Source organism: Chanos chanos, chromosome 8 (genome assembly GCF_902362185.1).
Source record: "Chanos chanos chromosome 8, fChaCha1.1, whole genome shotgun sequence".
Classification (NCBI taxonomy): Eukaryota; Metazoa; Chordata; class Actinopteri; order Gonorynchiformes; family Chanidae; genus Chanos; species Chanos chanos.
Window position 1 is genome coordinate 27663217 of NC_044502.1, and position 17762 is coordinate 27680978.

The 17762-nt window shown below is 39.1% G+C and overlaps 1 protein-coding gene across 1 annotated transcript; it reads right to left on the bottom strand.

The window, feature by feature from the left end:
• Positions 1 to 10773: 10773 nt before the first annotated feature.
• Positions 10774 to 14474, bottom strand: igbp1 (immunoglobulin (CD79A) binding protein 1). The gene is made up of 6 exons (XM_030782221.1): positions 14263 to 14474; positions 12931 to 13236; positions 12536 to 12731; positions 11848 to 11924; positions 11106 to 11215; positions 10774 to 10987 (listed from the first exon to the last, which is right to left on the bottom strand). The coding sequence occupies exons 1-6, from the start codon at positions 14472 to 14474 to the stop codon at positions 10839 to 10841; spliced, it is 1050 nt and encodes a 349-aa protein (XP_030638081.1). The 3' UTR covers positions 10774 to 10838.
• Positions 14475 to 17762: the final 3288 nt, after the last annotated feature.

Here is a 17762-nt window from a genome sequence, read left to right on the forward strand (position 1 = left end):
TGAGTGTGTGCGTACTCATATCCCTTTTATCTGTGGAATGTTCTAGAAATTCACAATGTTGTCATGCCATAAAATCCAGTCAAAGGTCTTGAAGTTGGACTCTTGGCCCAAGATAGATGTTCTTGTATCTCTGCATGACATGTTGATTACGAAAGCGTCAAGGTAGCCTTTAATTAATCCCAGGGAAACCATCCCCCAAAACCAAAACTCGGGGTTAATTCTTACCTTTTTACAGCTTGGGTTGTGTAGAAAGTTGTGGGTGTGTCCGTGCATGTGATTTACTTTTTGCATGAGTGCGCATGTACTACAGTGAACATACGAGCAACAAACCAAAGAGAACATGAAAACCACACTCTGATCCACCATACTGTATCTGTGTTCTCGTGTGTTTGGAGAAGATGAGGCTCTTGGTTCTTCTGTCTTTTATCTTGTTGGTCTTCTCTTTCGCCAATGGGCAGGACGAAAGTGAGTACGGACCGTCCCCGCTATACAATATTTGGGAAAGGCTTTTTGTTCCCCCTCTCAGGGTCTCATATATTTGTGTGTTCATAATGTTTGCCAATGTATATGCAAATCTGCTACTACAATAAGTTCAAGATTAACTTTTAAAACCTGACAATACTGGTCACCTAGAGTTTAACAGAGGGGTGGTTTTGTCTCTCTCTGTTAGGGGTCGTTAGCTAGTAGCTACGTAGTTATATTAATATTTTACTCTTGACGTTTGAGGGCTTACCATGCTACTCTTAACAATTTGTCAGATGGTGGGGGGTGCGGTGGGGGGACCATGGGCCCCTCACTCTAGGGGGCCCCCTGCTGATCTCAACTATGTTTTAATTTTTTTTTTAGGAACAAAACACATAGATCAAATTTCCATTCCAAATAATTTTATACCAGATTTGTTCACAATGTTATAACATCATAGTAAAACAAATTTCCATCAGAATTTGTCTACTGCAATTTGTTTACGGTTGCATAAGCAATTTGTTGCCATGGAGAATACAGCCAGAAAAATGGCTACCATGTGCAAGTGAACTGCTGATTTTGAGAAGGAGAGAGCCCGCAAGAATTTATTTTGGGAGGATAATGAGATTCTAGATGACAACAGAGACCGTTTCAGAGTGGGTGTGTTTTATTACATACTTGACATGTTTGTTTGTCAGTTTGAGCATCGATGCTGATTTCAGGAGAATGGCTGAGAAGTTTATTGCACGGAATCCAAAACATTTTTTCCTACCTGATGCTCCTCAGAAAGTTACTGAGGTTGCAGAATATTATTCACATGATTTTTCTAGTTCTGACGAGTTGGTTCATGAATTCTTCACATTTCGTACCGTACAATAAGTGACCTCTGAAGAAATGTGAGCACAGACAAAATTCTCCCATTCCACATGGCCAATGACATGGGTAGAGCTTTCCCAAATCTTGCCGTTCTCTATCGCACTTATTTAACTATTCCAATCAGCAGCGCCAAAACAGGGAGTTTTAGCCGTCTGAAACTCACCAAAAGTTATTTGCGTACAATGAAAACTGGACACTGAAATCGACAAGAACAAAGTAGTTCCCTGATATGCCAAAGAGAAGGAGGGGAAGATGAGGCTTTAAATAAACTGGCGTTTGTTGTACATAGTTTAACAGTGCATTATTTGGACTGAAAGACTCTTTAGAGGATAAGAGACTCTTATGCATTTTCTTTGCACCTTATTGATAGCTGTTAACACTGCACTGACGGGTGTTTTGGACTATGTCTATGCAAATAGGCAGTCTTTGCTAACTGATAGGCTTGTATGTATCGCCTGTTTCCTTTTTTTTTTTTTTTTTTTTGATCATTTGGCTTGACTCTGAATAGAATCTTTTGCTGTAAAAGGAGGTTATTAAACCCACAACACTGACAGCATCCGTGTGTACTGTGTGGGTCATTATGTGTGTCTCTGATTTGAAAGATTGCTGAACACAGACATTGTTTTGGTTTGTCGCTCCTTGTATGTGGATGTTATATGGTTGTTAAATATATAGTTGGTAATACATGTCCATTCATGTTAAAAGTTGCACTTACTGCCACTAAAATTATATTATACAACAAGATATTAATATAATGGGGCCCCTGAGCACCCCCCCCCCCTCCCCAAGACAAAACCTTTGCCCCGACCCTGCATTCACTGAACCTTGACTCACCACTCAGAAAATCTGCACTCACCTCACAAGAATACTGAGAGTCTTTCCAGTTCCAGCTGGAAGACGAGACTTATGCATTTTCATTTCTAGGTGTCTGTAAAGGGAACACTGGATTTAGATCCTGTCCTTCAACAGGAGGCTGTAACGACCGCACCCTGTGTTTCTGTAAGGACGAAAATGCATTTTGCAGGTATTTTTACCGATGTTTGTAATTCTGATTTTTGTCCGGTTTCAACTTTATTTTACTGGTCATATTCTTTTTAAAGATCATTCTTTCTGTATCCTGTTCAGTAACGAGGCATTTCGCATTTTATTGTCACATAACGTCGGTTACTGGTGTGGCTTTATCAACGAAAGTCACGCCTCAGTGTAAATTTTACGGTAACCGCGCTAACGTCTTGAACATTTACCCGATTGGTGTCGCTGCTTAAAAAAATAAAATTAAAAAAAAAAAACGAGGATTTTGAGCTCTCTCTCTCTCTCCCTCCCTCTCTCTGTCTCTCAAGATGTAACAGTTATCTGAATGAGTGGTACTTGGATGACGACTGTTCCTTCAAATGGACGCTTACTACATTTGTCCTGGTGGCGACGTTGCCAGGTTTAGCTCTTGCGCTGTTGGTGGGAGTTGGTGTCGGATTATGTGTGTATCTTCCCCGCCGTTCCAACGGTGCTGCGAGGTGAGAGGGAGGGAAAATATTCAAGGCTATTACTATATTAGCTGTTTTTTAATCTTTTCTAACTGCTCGTGTGGTAGAATTATTTTTATGCCGTCCCTCCATTGATTAATATGATAATATTTGTTGGTATATAAATATTGTAGCCAACGAAATTTATTAATTAAAGAGAGAGGGAGGTTTTCAGAAAATTTTCCCCCACATTTATCCCAGAAATAGAAATATTCAGGAGCCTCAGAATGAAGAGGATTTGTTCCCAGGAGTGGTCTTTGCCTCTGACCTGAATGTGAGTCCATGCCTCATCACAATTTACCTGATGTCAAAACCCAATACCTTTTTTCTTTTCTTATTGTGAGCAATCCACTACACTCTTTCTCTCTCTCTCTCTCTCTTTCTCTATCTCTTGTTTGTCCTCTTTCCTTCTTTCTTTCCCTCTTTCTTTCTTCTAGGATTTAAAAGAGAGAAGTTCATGGAAACTATGTAGGTGTAGTTAGGGGACTCCGGATTTCGATCCAGGAGAAACCTGGAAATTCTACCTGAAGTCATTAAAGGTCATAGGAGAAAAGTAAAAAATAATATGTTTTTATTGTTGTTTGTTGTGTGTAAAATTATCGCATGCAGGTATGTTCAGTTAGCATACGTGACAGAAGGTTTTTGGTGTAGAGTCATAGTTTGACAGAGGTTTGTCTGTAACTATTGTATACAATCAGAGGATCTCCAGTGAAGAATAATACATGGGCCTTTGGTAACGAATAAACATGTATGATATTGTCATCATTCACATTATGGGAAATGATTTTTCTTTTTTTACTCTGAGACTGTCACACATGGTTTTTAATGAATGTCTAACATGACCTGACGTATTCTGGATGGTTTATTTTACAAGATATCATGTGTGATACACATGGTATCTTTTTTGTTTGTTTGTTTGTGGATGGGGGCATGGTTATACATACAGGGATACAGCAGATCAGTGATGAGTGTTGTCCTTGTTCAAATTAAGACTTTTCGTCACACAGCAAAACACCACAAATAGAATAAGTAGACCCTGTAGTTTTTAAAGTTGACATATTATCAGGTTCTGGGCTGTTTGGGGTAAATTTGGTGTGCTCTAACAGTGCTGTGTCTGTATGGCTGTGAAGGCTACATGCCATGTTTATCAAAGAGATTATTATTATTTATTTTTTTTTTTTTTTGTGGTTGTAGGTTTTAATGCATAACAATGAGCCGCGGTGCTTTTCTGGTGTGTGGTGTACTATAATGTCAGAATTCATTTATTTATTTATTCAAAATGCATGTGAATTTTAGTATGTTCTCTTGACAGTGGTGTTTTGGGGGATTATACATTATGGTAAATATAGAGGGATATCAAACACCTATCAAACTCACACTCTTTCTCTCTCAGTCCCTCTCTCTTTCTCTTTCTCTCAAAGATTATACAGAATTGAATCACAAAAATGTAAAAAAAAAAAAATTCTCTCTCTCTCTCTATATTTATATTTCCATATAAATCTTTCTTTCTTATATTTTCTAAAGAATCATTCAAATGCTTCACCCCTCGCCAACACACCCATTCAAGATCAGGTTCCCATGACAACCATGCCAAACCGGACCAACAGGTAAGGCCATCTTCTGCCAAGGGACTTTTTTTTTTCTCAAATATGATATTCTTCATGTAACATTTGTTTGTCTTTCATTGTTATTCTTTCATGAATCAGTCATTATGACAACAGAAATCTGTACGTTAAGCAGTCAGCACAGAAGATACATGGGAGCTGTAGTCTTCCATATCTATTCGATATACATATTACAGTTAGCCATGTTATTGTGGTCAGTTGTTCATGGATCAAACTGAAGTGTCTGTTGTCTGTTGTCTTTCTTTAGTCAGTTCAACGGTATACAGTCACCTGTAAATGGATACAACAACCCTTACAGGTACATGGGAAATGTAGTTCTCCATATCAATTCCATATATTGTGGTCAGTTGGTCAGTCACTGAAGTGTTTGTTGTTGTCTGTTATCTTGCTTTAGTCAGTTCAATGGTATACAGTCACCTGTGAATGGACCCAACAACCCCTACATGTATATGGGAAATGTAGTTCTCCATATCAGCTGCATATATTGTGGTCAGTTGACCAGTCACTGAAGTGTTTGTTGTTGTTTGTTGTCTTGCTTTAGTCAGTCCAATGGCATGCAGTCACCTGTGAACAGACCCAACAACCCCTACATGTATATGGGAAATGTAGTTCTCCATATCAGCTGCATATATTGTGGTCAGTTGACCAGTCACTGAAGTGTTTGTTGTTGTTTGTTGTCTTGCTTTAGTCAGTCCAATGGCATGCAGTCACCTGTGAACAGACCCAACAACCCCTACAGGTATATGGGAAATGTAGTTCTCCATATCAGTTCCATATATTGCGGCCAGTAGGTCAGTCACTAAAGAGTTTGTTGTTGTCTGTGGTCTTATGCTTTAGTCAGTCCAATGGCATGCAGGCACTGACAAATGGAACTACGCAGCCCTACAGGTATGTATGAAATGGATTCTGTAGTTCTAGAACTTCTGTGGTTCTAGAACTCTTTAGATCTATAGTTCTTAGATCTATGTGTGCAGCCTTCTTTGGAGAGAGCCATGCCATCTCTTCAATGGACACAGTTATAGTAGCCCATTACTCATTTCCCTGCATGATATCTACTTTTAATGACTAAGAGGTTGTGTGATTTTCTGTGTGTATTGTCTGTGTGCCATGCACTTTTCATCAGACCCGGTCAGACCATCTCCAATCCGTACGCTAAAGATCAGGCACCGAGGAACCCCTACGAGACCCGAGTCCAAACCTCAGACCCATACAATGACTTCAGAGGTCCCGCCCCATCTCCACTACAAAATGGCATGGTGAGCCGACCAATCCTGAGCCTGGCCACGCCCACTCACACAGCCATTTTTCAAATATCTCATATACTTACACTTTATTATTCCTGTATTCTGTCTATACGGTTGAAGAAACTTCGCTTAAAATTTATTTGGCAAAATGAAATGAGACTTAGGAAACAGCTTGGGAATATGTTCGATGCATTTGTTGAGCACTGAAAAACAGTCAATAAGAGAGAGAAAGAGAGAGAAACAGAGAGAAAGAGTATTTGACAGCTGGTATAAAAGAGTTTGTGTATACTCAACTCAGAGCAGAAATTAGCCTTGACCTTCAATGGAAATTCTATATCAAACTCAAATCATAGAAGGCACATAATCAAAGAGATAACAAAGACCGAAGACCAAGAAAGCTGAAAATATTACACCACTCCTCAGGTCTCTGCACTGGCTACCAGTGTCTCAAAGAATTGTCTTCAAAATACTGTTAATTGTCAATAAAGCACTTAATGATTTAGGGCCAAAGTATATCCCTGACTTGCTTCCACAATATGAACCCTCTTGACCTCTCAGGTCATCTGGGACCAGTCTGCTAACTGTTCCTAGGATTAAAACAAAACAAGGTGAAGCCACATTCACTTATTATGCTACACATAGCTGGGCCAAACTTCCGGAAGATCTTAGATGCACCTCAACTCACTTTTAAAAACAGGCTTAAGACTTTTATGTTCACCTCTGCTTTTAATTGTTCCTTTTATGGATTTTGCTGTTTTTATTTTTCTTATGCATGTAATTGCTGCCATTTGCTCCTTTTATTGATTTTATTGTTCTTGTTCTTATTCTTCTTTTGCATTTTATACTGTTTACTTAATCTTTTTATTTTTCCATGCTTTGTTCTTTTTTCTATTTACTTTTATGTAAAGCACTTTGAATTACCTTTGTGTACTCAAATGCTCCATAATGTATTCCAAATCTTAAACGATACCCAGCCATCACATACTGTAATACAGATGAAAGATTAAACCTTTACGTCAGTTCTAACTGTTTTACTGTCAGGGTCCACAAGTCCAAAGAGATAACAAGAAGGTTTTTTTTTTTTTGTAACAAAACAGATACATATACACACAAATTAAACATCAAATCACAAATCAAAATCAAAAAAAATTTTCACAGACAAAAGAAAAAAAAAACAACCTCATGATAAATTAACTTGAATGGATAAATGGTGGTGAAATGGTTAAATGTTTGTTTTTTGGGGGTTTTTTTTCAGAGAGCTCCACAACAGCCTTTTGCAGCATCCAGTTACAACAATCCCCATGGCCAGCTGCCCCGCGCTCACATCGGACGACCCTACTGATGGTGACACTGTGTGTGTGTAAAGCATGTGTGCATGGATGGTGAACGTGTGTGTGTGTGTGTGAGAATATCTGTGCATACACCTCTGGGCCTATCTATTTGGAGGTGAGATGTGGAGTACTCATACTCATGGAGCTGAACCTAAAAATACCATCCACACAGGCTCTGTAAACACGTTTCATTAGCTTTAACGCGAGCTTTACAAGTATTCTTTTCTCCAGCTGTATTGTAGTTTTGTTTTGGGGTTTTTTGTAATAGTATAAGTGTATCAGTTCTTCTATTCATGTTTGATTATGTGCAATAATGAGAAGTGAAATGAGACTGAAAAATGAGCTGATGTCATTTTAAAACAGGTTTACAGTAACAGTGGTCATATTCATTTGTTCTGTTCATCAGAATACTAAAAGAGAATGTTTACTTATTAAATCTGTTTTAATATCTAAAATATTAAATTTATTATAATATTATATCTATTTCAAATGAAAGAAAAATCTTTTACCAATAATTTCATTTTTACATCATGCTTATTTTTAAATGTGTCATGTGTGATTTCTGTACCTGTGCAACTTCTGTGGATCTTCACACTTGAGAAATGCACTTTAAATAAATAAATAAACAGATAAAACACATTTTTGATATGAACTCGTGCCCTGCTTTTTATTCTCACTGACTTTCAAATCTGAATGTATACAAAAAGAACTAAGAAAGAAAGAAAGAAAGAAAGAAAATTATTTCCCTGCATTGCCCTCTAGTGGCTACCGCAGTTACTGCTGATCTTATGTGCGAGACCAGTCCAAAACGAGGTAAAAGATGGGTACAACTAATATAATGAATTCTTACACTCTGATCAAATATGATGAACAGAGACTAAGTGATCCAGACTGAAACGTTGGCCTCCAGATAGTCATATTTAGTATAGAGACCCTAATCTGACCCCCACATTGATCTTTATGTGGTCCTAAATGTCACAGGGCTGCTTCGCAATTGGAAACTAGTGAAACAGGGATACAGTCAAGCTTGAAATTTATGCACATTAGGCCATTAACACATGCCCGGCAGGCTCTGTGAATTATTACATTTAAATCCTACACATGCTTCTTCAGTCCTTCCTGGGAGACCTGATGTGAGAAATTGCACAGTGCTCTCCATCAGTGGCAGTAATGAAAGTGTTTCATGCGAGGTTACAGACCTGTCACTAACATGACTCTACAGTTGGACTGAAACTTGTCAGTGATTTGTCATTCATCAGATACAGCTCGCTTCTTCTCATTCTGCTTCTCTCTTCCCTGCTCTTCGGTTCATTTCCTGGTCATAGCCATGTAGTTTGACGTCCGAGCTAATCTGAGTCAAGGAACAAACTAGTATCAGTATTGGGGGGGGGGGCTTTTCTTTTCACCCGAACATTCGCAGTAACAGCAAAATTCACAGTAAAACTGACAAAAAGAACAAAAAAACTTCCACGGCTTTACTGGTGATTTCAGAACCATGTAGGTCAAATGGTTCCCAGGTCTGTATGAGTGAGTCTATTAAAAACCAAATTATAAATCAGAAGTAGTGTTTCTGTGGGCTGCCACTGACTCCAACTGTGGAAAGAGGATTAATGCTACTGCTACTCCTGCTGTTCCTACTGGTACAACCAGTACCACTGCTTATACTGGTACTCCTGGTACAAGTAGTATTACAACTCTTACTGGTACAAGCAGTGCTACTACTAACACTCCAACTACGACTAATACTGGTACAACTACTACTATTACAATTACCACAACCATTACTGATACTATTACTTTGAATAACAGTCCTCATAAACACTAGCGATATCTGGCAGCCTTGCTGGATTGGGTTTGTAATCATAGACTCTATGTGTTACAGTGCATGCAAGATCTTCATACTGACATTATTTTCTCTCAAAGTGTGACACTTTAAATTCTTAATATTTAAAATGAGATGAACTCAGTGTGAGAACTCTGATTTGCCATGTGATTACTGAGAATTTTGCAAACGTCACAGGTTTTTATATTGGTGGTTTTTAAAGTTTTTTTTTCTTAAACACTGATCAATTTCATTTTTTGCAGTAGCACTTTGTTTGTTAGCCCTAAATTCTCAATTTATTATTCTGTTTGTTCTTAATTAGATATTAATTATTCTATTTGTTCTTAATTAGAGATTAATTATTCTATTTGTTCATATAAATTTATTATTCTATTTGTTCTTAGAGATTAATTATTCTATTTGTTCTTAATTAGAGATTAATTATTCTATTTGTTCTTCGTTATGGATTTATTATTCTAATTGTTCTTAATTACAATTTAATATTTTATTTGTTCTTAGAGATTTATTATACTATTTGTTCTTAGTTATGGATTTATTATTCTATTTGTGCACAATTCTGAACATTTTATTCATTGATGAAATGAGTAATTCGTCAGTTAAAGTCACATGTTTTATTTCCACGAAAGAATGGATTTGAACATATACATGGCACAGTATGAGCACTGATCCCTGACCTGTCTGTAAAGTGATGGCCTAGCCACAGTCAGGGATCACCCTTTTCTTTTGTCCAACACAAGCCATACATGCCCACGTCACTCCTCTTTTCTGTTTATCCACCAGGTCCATGTCTCTACCACCTCACCTGCAAACCACTTCTTTAACTCTGTTGTTTTTAGAAAAAGCTCAAAGCAGACAGTCAAATCACTGCAGAATAAGCAACCCATGGGTTGATCAAAGGCATATGAAAGTCACCAAAACACTGTTTATATTTCCACACCAATGTTTGTACAGTGCTTGCCACACCATCAGAAGTTTCTGAGAAATAGCACCGATGAACACAAAAACAAAACAAAAAAAACTGTTTCTGTATTCTCATGGTTCTGTGAGTATTCTGTTTATGTTTTTAGTACCATAACTGTTGGTATGCAGGGTAGTCTTGCGTTGTGAGGCTAAGCTAACAGTGACTGTAGTGTTACTTTAGAGAGTTCATTGTCACAGCACAACATAAAAAAAACGCTAAACAACCTGAACGTCTGTATAGCAGGGATGACTCACAGAGAACAATGATCTCTGTGATGTACTGCAGCTAAAAAGTCAGGAATCTGCTGCAGGCAATTTGGGAATCTTTTTTTTCCTATATTTTCCCACAATGCAGTATCACTCATGCTTTTCTACAGAAACCCAAAGGTCATACACCTGAAAACTAGGTCTAGGATACAACATTCAAGCAGTTACTGCCATTTGATCCATTTCAATAAGTCCAATCTTCTATGATGACAAAAAATGCGACATATGACTGGCTAAAGTTCACTCTGCAGGGAAATGACACTGCTCTCTCACACATTTCATCCTCTTCTGATGCCCCACTGCTACCCCTGGACACAATACTATCATCAGACCACCTGTGTGTGTGTGTGTGTGTGTTGGCACCTACAGACAGAACAGACTAAAGCTGAGTCCAAGTATCATTTCCTCTGTGTCCTGCTCTGAGGGCATTTTTAAAAGAAAGTGCAATAACGAATATTTAAATAATCAGAACAGCATGTTCACCGGATAGCATAAACAGTAAAAAAAAAACCCCACGAAGAAGTACAGAGAAATCTTTTCATGCCCGAGTTTCTCTCTCTCTCTCTCACACAAACACACACACTCACATACATATTCTCGAGCTCTCTCGCGCCCGCACACACACACACACACACACACACACACACACACACACACCCTGGCAGCATTGGTTGAAGAGATTTATTTCTGGAGGTGTGTTTTTGTGTATCTCAGCCCATGTTCTGGCGATTTCCATAGCCCCTGCGATGAGTATCCTTCCAGTCATCCCAATCCCTCGCTTTCCGAAGAGCTCCTTCATCATCATTCTCTTCTTTCTTCTCTTTCTCCTCTTTCTCTCGCTCCTCTGCATCATCATCCACTAGTGAAAAACAAACAAACAAACAAAAGCACTGCATTAATGACTACAAAAAAGTCAAAAGTCATGTGAAGGAATTGGAGCCAGAGCACCAGAACGTGTGCGTGTGTGTGTGTATTACCATCGCGGCGTGGAATGCCCTGGTCCGGCAGACGGCCCTGTCTCCTGTGTTGTTCATACCAATCATCCACCGTCATCGTGGCCAGACTGGGATATCCCGCCCCAAACACCCTGATGGAAACACAAAACACACATCTTTCACCAACAAACAGCACATTACCTGTCCCAAACACCCTCAAAAGGATAATTCCCAAAACAAAAACAAAACAAAACACATTTACAAAATCGCCTTCTGAGACACACATTCGCACAGGTCCCCATTACTAAACATCCTCATGTTTCAAAGATCACATTACATCAGACATCATGCATCAGATCCTGATCTCAGACCAGAATAAAGTGTATACAGATGCTGAAAAACACATGATGATGAAAGTGAGAAATGCGTCAGTGAGGGCAGTATTATGAATGTATCAGTGAGGGCAGTATTATGAATGTGTCAGTGAGGGAGTATTATGAATGTGTCAGTGAGGGCAGTATTATGAATGCGTCAGTGAGGGCAGTATTATGAATGCGTCAGTGAGGGCAGTATTATGAATGTGTCAGTGAGGGAGTATTATGAATGTGTCAGTGAGGGCAGTATTATGAATGTGTCAGTGAGGGCAGTATTATGAATGTGTCAGTGAGGGCAGTATTATGAATGCGTCAGTGAGGGCAGTATTATGAATGCGTCAGTGAGGGCAGTATTATGAATGCGTCAGTGAGGGGCTGCAGACTGAATCTACGCTGCTTTAGCTCCATACTTGGCCTGGACTGCATCCTTAGTCAGAATAAATGGTTTCATTGGAGGTCTCCTGGGCTGAGGAGGCTCCGCTGAGCTCTATAACAAAAAAGAGAGAAACCAAGCATTTGTTTAATAAGAGCTTAATATCACTCAACCCCCACTGTACATTACTGATGTCTATTGTCATTCCTTTTTCTACTTCTCAATCTTATACAAGTACACTATTACCATTGATATTATTATTATTAGTGGTTTTAGTATTGTGTTGTTGTTATAGTGTTGTTTCAGTCACTGATTCTTGTAGATTAGTGTAATATAGTGCAGTAAATGTAAAATCTGAGAAATTGTACAAGAAAGTGGAAATAAAAGTACACTTGTAAAAAAAAAAAAAAAAGAAAAAACGTTAGTAAACTTATTTTTGCCAGTCAGTTATGCTAAGAGCAGGGCCTTTGAACACATATGTTCGGCAATAAAAGTAAACTGGACACAGTCATGCGTACAAAACAAAACGCTTTAGTAGGGAGCCTAATAGCTAAAAAAAATGTGAGATAGAATCAGAGAAGTATCGTCCCTGGAATAGGGGGACCACCATTAATAATGTCAGGTCTGGCCCCGCCAACGGGTCCACTGTAAGAACGGCGTGACTGAGTTTTGGGAGTGCTTTGACAGGAGAGAGGTGGTGAGTAGTGCTGGAACCAGAGGGTCACCTGTTTAAGAACGTCCATTCTCTTCAGGATCTCTGTCTCTTGATCAATGCTCTCCACTTCCTCCAGAGCGGTGGTGATCCACTTTCTGACGTTCAGCAGGTAAAAATCTCTCACCACCTCTTCTTCTGCACTCCCGCTCTCCACCGCGGCCCTTATCTCTGACAGCTTTGCCTCTGTGTCTTTCTTCTGCTTATACCTACATTCACAAGCACAAACATATGTGTACTTCTCACACACACACACTGAACTTGTGTAGCTGTACATACATTAGCAAACATTGGGACCATTCAGTTTTTAATTTGGTAAAAACATTAACCACGAGGGAAGGACGTGATTATTGAATAAGCAGCGCACCACATTAATGAGACAGCAATACCCTCTCTTCTCCCACTCACCTCTCGATTTTGGCCTGTCTTTGCGTTGCCATAGTGATAAGATCTGGCTGTGAGGGGGCAGGTATGCTCCTCTCCTCCTCTTGATTGCTGGCTGAGCTCTCGCTCGTTCTGGGTAACTCAAACTTACTGATGTTATAGTCCTTACATCTCTTCAGGAAGTCCAAAAAGTAAACCCGCGCCTTCTGTACCAGTTCCAGACGTTTGGACAGGTCCACCTGCTGCTTCATGGTGAGAGCGCCCAGTAGAGCTGGCAGCAACAGGTACTTCAGATCTGCCGTGGCTATCTCCTCCAGCTCTTCGTTACTACTGCTCAAGAAAATACAACGAATGATCAATGTAGCAGGCAATTCTTATCAATTTTAGTGCATGTATATGCTATTTCGGCAGAAAACGTGCACACATCCAACAGGTAGTATCATTAGTCGTCCTTTTGTTCTTTATACGAGGAAATTTCCATCGCATAAGATGAATGATTTGTGTACGTACTCTGGATGAGACTGTGAAATGTGTGCATACGTGTTTGTGTTTCACGTCTACCCTAAATATATCAACAAACAAACAGTGAAGTGGGGTTGTGCCCGAAAATAGGTTGGATGACTTCATTAGTCACCATGGCATTCATGGCTTAAATTGGGATATCGGCATCTAAAACTGACACTGACAGGATTCCACATTTAAACAAAACACACTTCAATAACAAATTAACTTTAAATCCTGAAGAGGCGAAGTGAAATGCGTGACGGTGCAAAAACAAAAGCACACTGGCTGAGACATAAATAAAACCATCTAGAACAAGGGATCAGGTGGGTAGGTCATGGTCAGGATTTAACTCGACCTGCAGTGACCATTCATGAAATTGCCGAGTGTCGCGACACAATTTAGCTGAACTTTTGCCAGATTTCGGTACGGTATCACACCCACTGTTGCTGTTTAGGAATCAAGCGATGCCACAGAGATCATTCTCAGGCCAGCTGGTTACTAAAAATACTGACTACACGTTAATATTTTGGAACTTCATCATTTGTTTTAAAAGACTAACGTAAGCCCTCTTCCAAAAACAATCATATCTAGAAAACTAAACTAAAGTTAACGTTACATTTAATGTCTTATTTTCAACGGCCGCCGAAATATCGCTGACTGGCTTGTAGCCGTAACCGTAGTTGTATGTGAATGTGTTAGATTGCTCGAGACACGTAACGCATACGCAGTTACTACATTTCAACGACAACAGTGAATGCTCTATAAATTTTAATTTTGCAATGAATTAAACATCTTTCAGTGTGTAAATAAACCCAAATTTGAACGATGGGAGAGCTAGCTAATAACGTTTACCTAAACAAGTCGAGCTGGGCGACCATTCTCGTTGCCTCCTCCAGATGCATGATCCCTCGTTTGACTTTCACCTGAATCGGATTTGAACCCATGGGTTCATTCGTGCTGTCTACCTCTTCATACATTTTCCAGCCGCGATCAAATAATTCGGAAAGTTTGGGCGGCTCTAGTCCGAGACTTTGCTGGTTACTGGTACCTTCTGCTGCCTCCATTATTACAGATCGCAATAAAGAATGTCCACAGTAGGCTTCCGTATATTCCGTTACATTGTTTTCCGGTTTCTTTAATGCTAACACTTCCCGTTATTTACTGTAGGTGGCAGTACTGCACTTCGCTGCTCGGTGAGGACCATTTGCATTTGATGAAACCTGTTCATCGTCTGTTTTTACAGTATTAATATTTACGGGAAATCTGTACATCAGCACCATACTATAGCTCTAACGTACATTTATTCAACAAAGTACACCGTTACAATTTGCTCCTATGCGTAATAACCGAGTAATGCAGTACAGTATGTAGTATAAGTGCAACAATTTTAAAAATGTCATGTGAAACCATTCTGAAATAGTGTATTGGGAGACACAAACCCCCCTCCCCTCCTCTGAAGGCACAATGAAACAAAATGCCATAATTATAATACCTTCTCGTGCGCAGAAAATGTGCGCTTCTCTCACATGGCACACATATTCATGTGAAAGTTTGCGTTTAAGTGCAATTAATCTTGTTAGGGCACTGGCTTTGAGTGTGTTGTTGTTTGTGTATAGGGGGACTCAGATAATTGAGATAAATGAACGCTTTGGGTTGACGTTAATGATTTTTTAACTTCAGCATAAAGCGTGGGAGTTTTTTTTCTCTCTCTGTCAAATTGAGACTCGTTTAACGAACTCTGAGAAGTAGCATAAACATTACTAAATAGTCGCCGTAACGTCGCCATATGAAAATGCATTAAGAACTTCCCAAAACCCCCGAAAATATTGCGAGTCTCTGTACCAGCTGGATGAGACACTCGAGGTTTGTGTTTGAGAAATGTTTAAAAGGAAGGAGATCATGTTTCTTTTTCCTGTTCTGTGTCTTAGTTTTCAGGGTTTTGTAATCTATCATAGCCCGCGTTGTTATTTTTCAGATGCTGTGCTATGGTTTAAGTATGTGAGTAAATGGCCTGTATAGGCCTGTGTTTAGCAGTAATTCAGACTTACATAACAATGATGTTTTTGTATATGGGAACCAATTACTCAATTGGCAAAAATTTTAGTACACTGTGTCAAACGTGTAAGAAAAAAAAAAACAAGTCACTGAACTTGTTGTTTCTGCATTTTCTTGTGTTATCTTAGAACAATTTGGCAACAAAATACATATATAGACTAAAATAATGACTAAAATAATTTTGCCTAATTTTTGAAGTAAAAACCTAAAGTCAGGGTGCAGGATTAGAAGGTTTAAAATCTTTATCTTCATACTCTACTAATCGAGCTCTTCAGTGTGTCAGAGGAAGAAATGGTGTGTTCACCAATGTGTGGAGTTTATTTCAGGATGCATTATTCCTCCTGACCTGAAGAGGTTAAAGAATGCTTCTCTCTCTGAGAAACCATGTCCTTAATTTAACTCTCAGTCCCCAAAACATCCAAAGTGTCCTCACTAACAAACACAGACCTGCTGACCAATGACCTTTTGACCCTCTCATGAAGGACAAAGTCTTGCCTCTCTACATTCTGATATCAGCAAATAAATTTGGCTTCATTAAAAGTGTCAAGAGGTATGCTGGGCTACAGATAAGCACTCTGTGTCCGGAATTTTGTTCAGCTTTCCTAAAGTGATGTGATCTTTTGCAGGTCACCCCAGGAAATGAGGAAGGGTATTCTCAGACATCTATAGACATGAGTTTTGTGTTAATGTTTAGCACTAGGTTTAAAAGAACTTAATCACATATTTTGGAAACATTTCCATGTTCCTGTGATTAGATGTACAAATTGGAGAATGCTCTTATAAATATTATTTATCTTGTAAATGTTTGTGTCAAATTTGCTGCATGTGAAGTAGCACTTCTATAACATATCTTTGCGTTGTATGAAGAGCACAAATCTGGGCTGATTCATTAAATGTGGAGTGATTCAGTGACACAACTCAGTCACCACTCACACTCGTTGTAGTCTGTTCCAGTAATGCTATGAGCTCTTTATAGAGGATTGTGGGTAATTCCGGATGCTTGGAGAATGTCACCACCTGTCCGTTTAGTGTGTAGCCCCCCCAGGTTGTGAATGTCTTCAGCGACAAATGGGTCATAAATCTTTCTGGTTTTACATTTACACACCCCTGCATACTGAGATCTGCTGCTCTGACATCAATCTTGTCTTTCAATAGTTGTCAATGCCCTCAGCTAACGCATTTACAAATGTTTCTTTACCCACAGACAGACAGGGATTCAATGCGTGTTTAAAGTTACTGATTTATTTTTGTTGATAGGCCTTTTACTCTGTGTTTGTATACATTTCTGAATGAATTAAAACAATACAAAAGATTGAAGTGCTACCTGGGAGTCTCATGCATTTTGTTGACAGGCATGGTCAGGGCAGCTACCACACATGCTCTGTGATGTTTTCCCATCCACAGTCGCAGTAATGCGAGGTGAGCGATATGCACATTACAAATTGTGCTCTTTAATATGTAGTTCATGCTGGTGCAATGGTAAAATCTTATCCAAACAGTCAAATCTGCAAAATCAACCAGCTATAAATTGTTTATTCTTCCAGGCACATGAAAACAACACTGTAATTCAGAATGTGCTTAGCACACATCTAATCCCACCTGAACCTCTTCCTCCGGACAACACACTCACACACACACGCTCACACTCACAGAGTCCAGTCTTCAGACTGGAGTTGAGATAGTGCAGTGAATGAGAACCTGATGGAGTGGGTGTGAGTAATTAAATTTGAACTGTAGCCTCTGCACACAAGGTTTTGGACTAACTTAAAGGCGACGCCACATTCCAGAAATATTCACACCAGGTGCACAGTCAACAGCATAACCCTTTACAGTGATATGCTACCTCCATAGCACTCCCAGAGCCGGGAGACAGACAGAGAGAGAGAGAGAGAGAGAGAGAAGGGGATGGGTGTGGGAATTGAATTAAAGGCCTGTCAAATGGTCTAATCAATTTGTAATAAAATTTGGCTATCTAATAAAATATGCAACACAACAACAACAACAAAAAACCTTTTCCATGTGTTCTGTGTGTCTTGGCCAAGCGAAATCAGCATATCTGTATTCTAAAGAGGAAATGATACAACATACTGTGTGCATCTGCTGTTTTGGCCAAAATAATTTGTTTGTCCCACCAATTTTACTACATATCTCTGAAGTATTGTTTCTGTTTTAATAGATTTCCAAAACTCGGTTTCTCTGATTCCTTTCCAATCACAGCAGTCTGCCGACGTATCTGGTTTTTTTTTTTTATTGATTCAATTTTATTTTGTTCCTTTTATTTGCTCGAAATGATCCGT

What these genes read in the sequence shown, in the direction of transcription:
- igbp1 (XM_030782221.1), bottom strand. Translation starts at nt 14,474, where the DNA reads ATGGAGGCAGCAGAAGGTACCAGTAACCAGCAAAGTCTCGGACTAGAG. An exon ending in GCCCAGCTCGACTTGTTTAG is followed by an intron (nt 13,237 to 14,262) that starts GTAAACGTTATT and finishes TTTCTTGAGCAG; the next exon opens with TAGTAACGAAGAGCTGGAGG. An exon ending in AGACAGGCCAAAATCGAGAG is followed by an intron (nt 12,732 to 12,930) that starts GTGAGTGGGAGA and finishes TTGTGAATGTAG; the next exon opens with GTATAAGCAGAAGAAAGACA.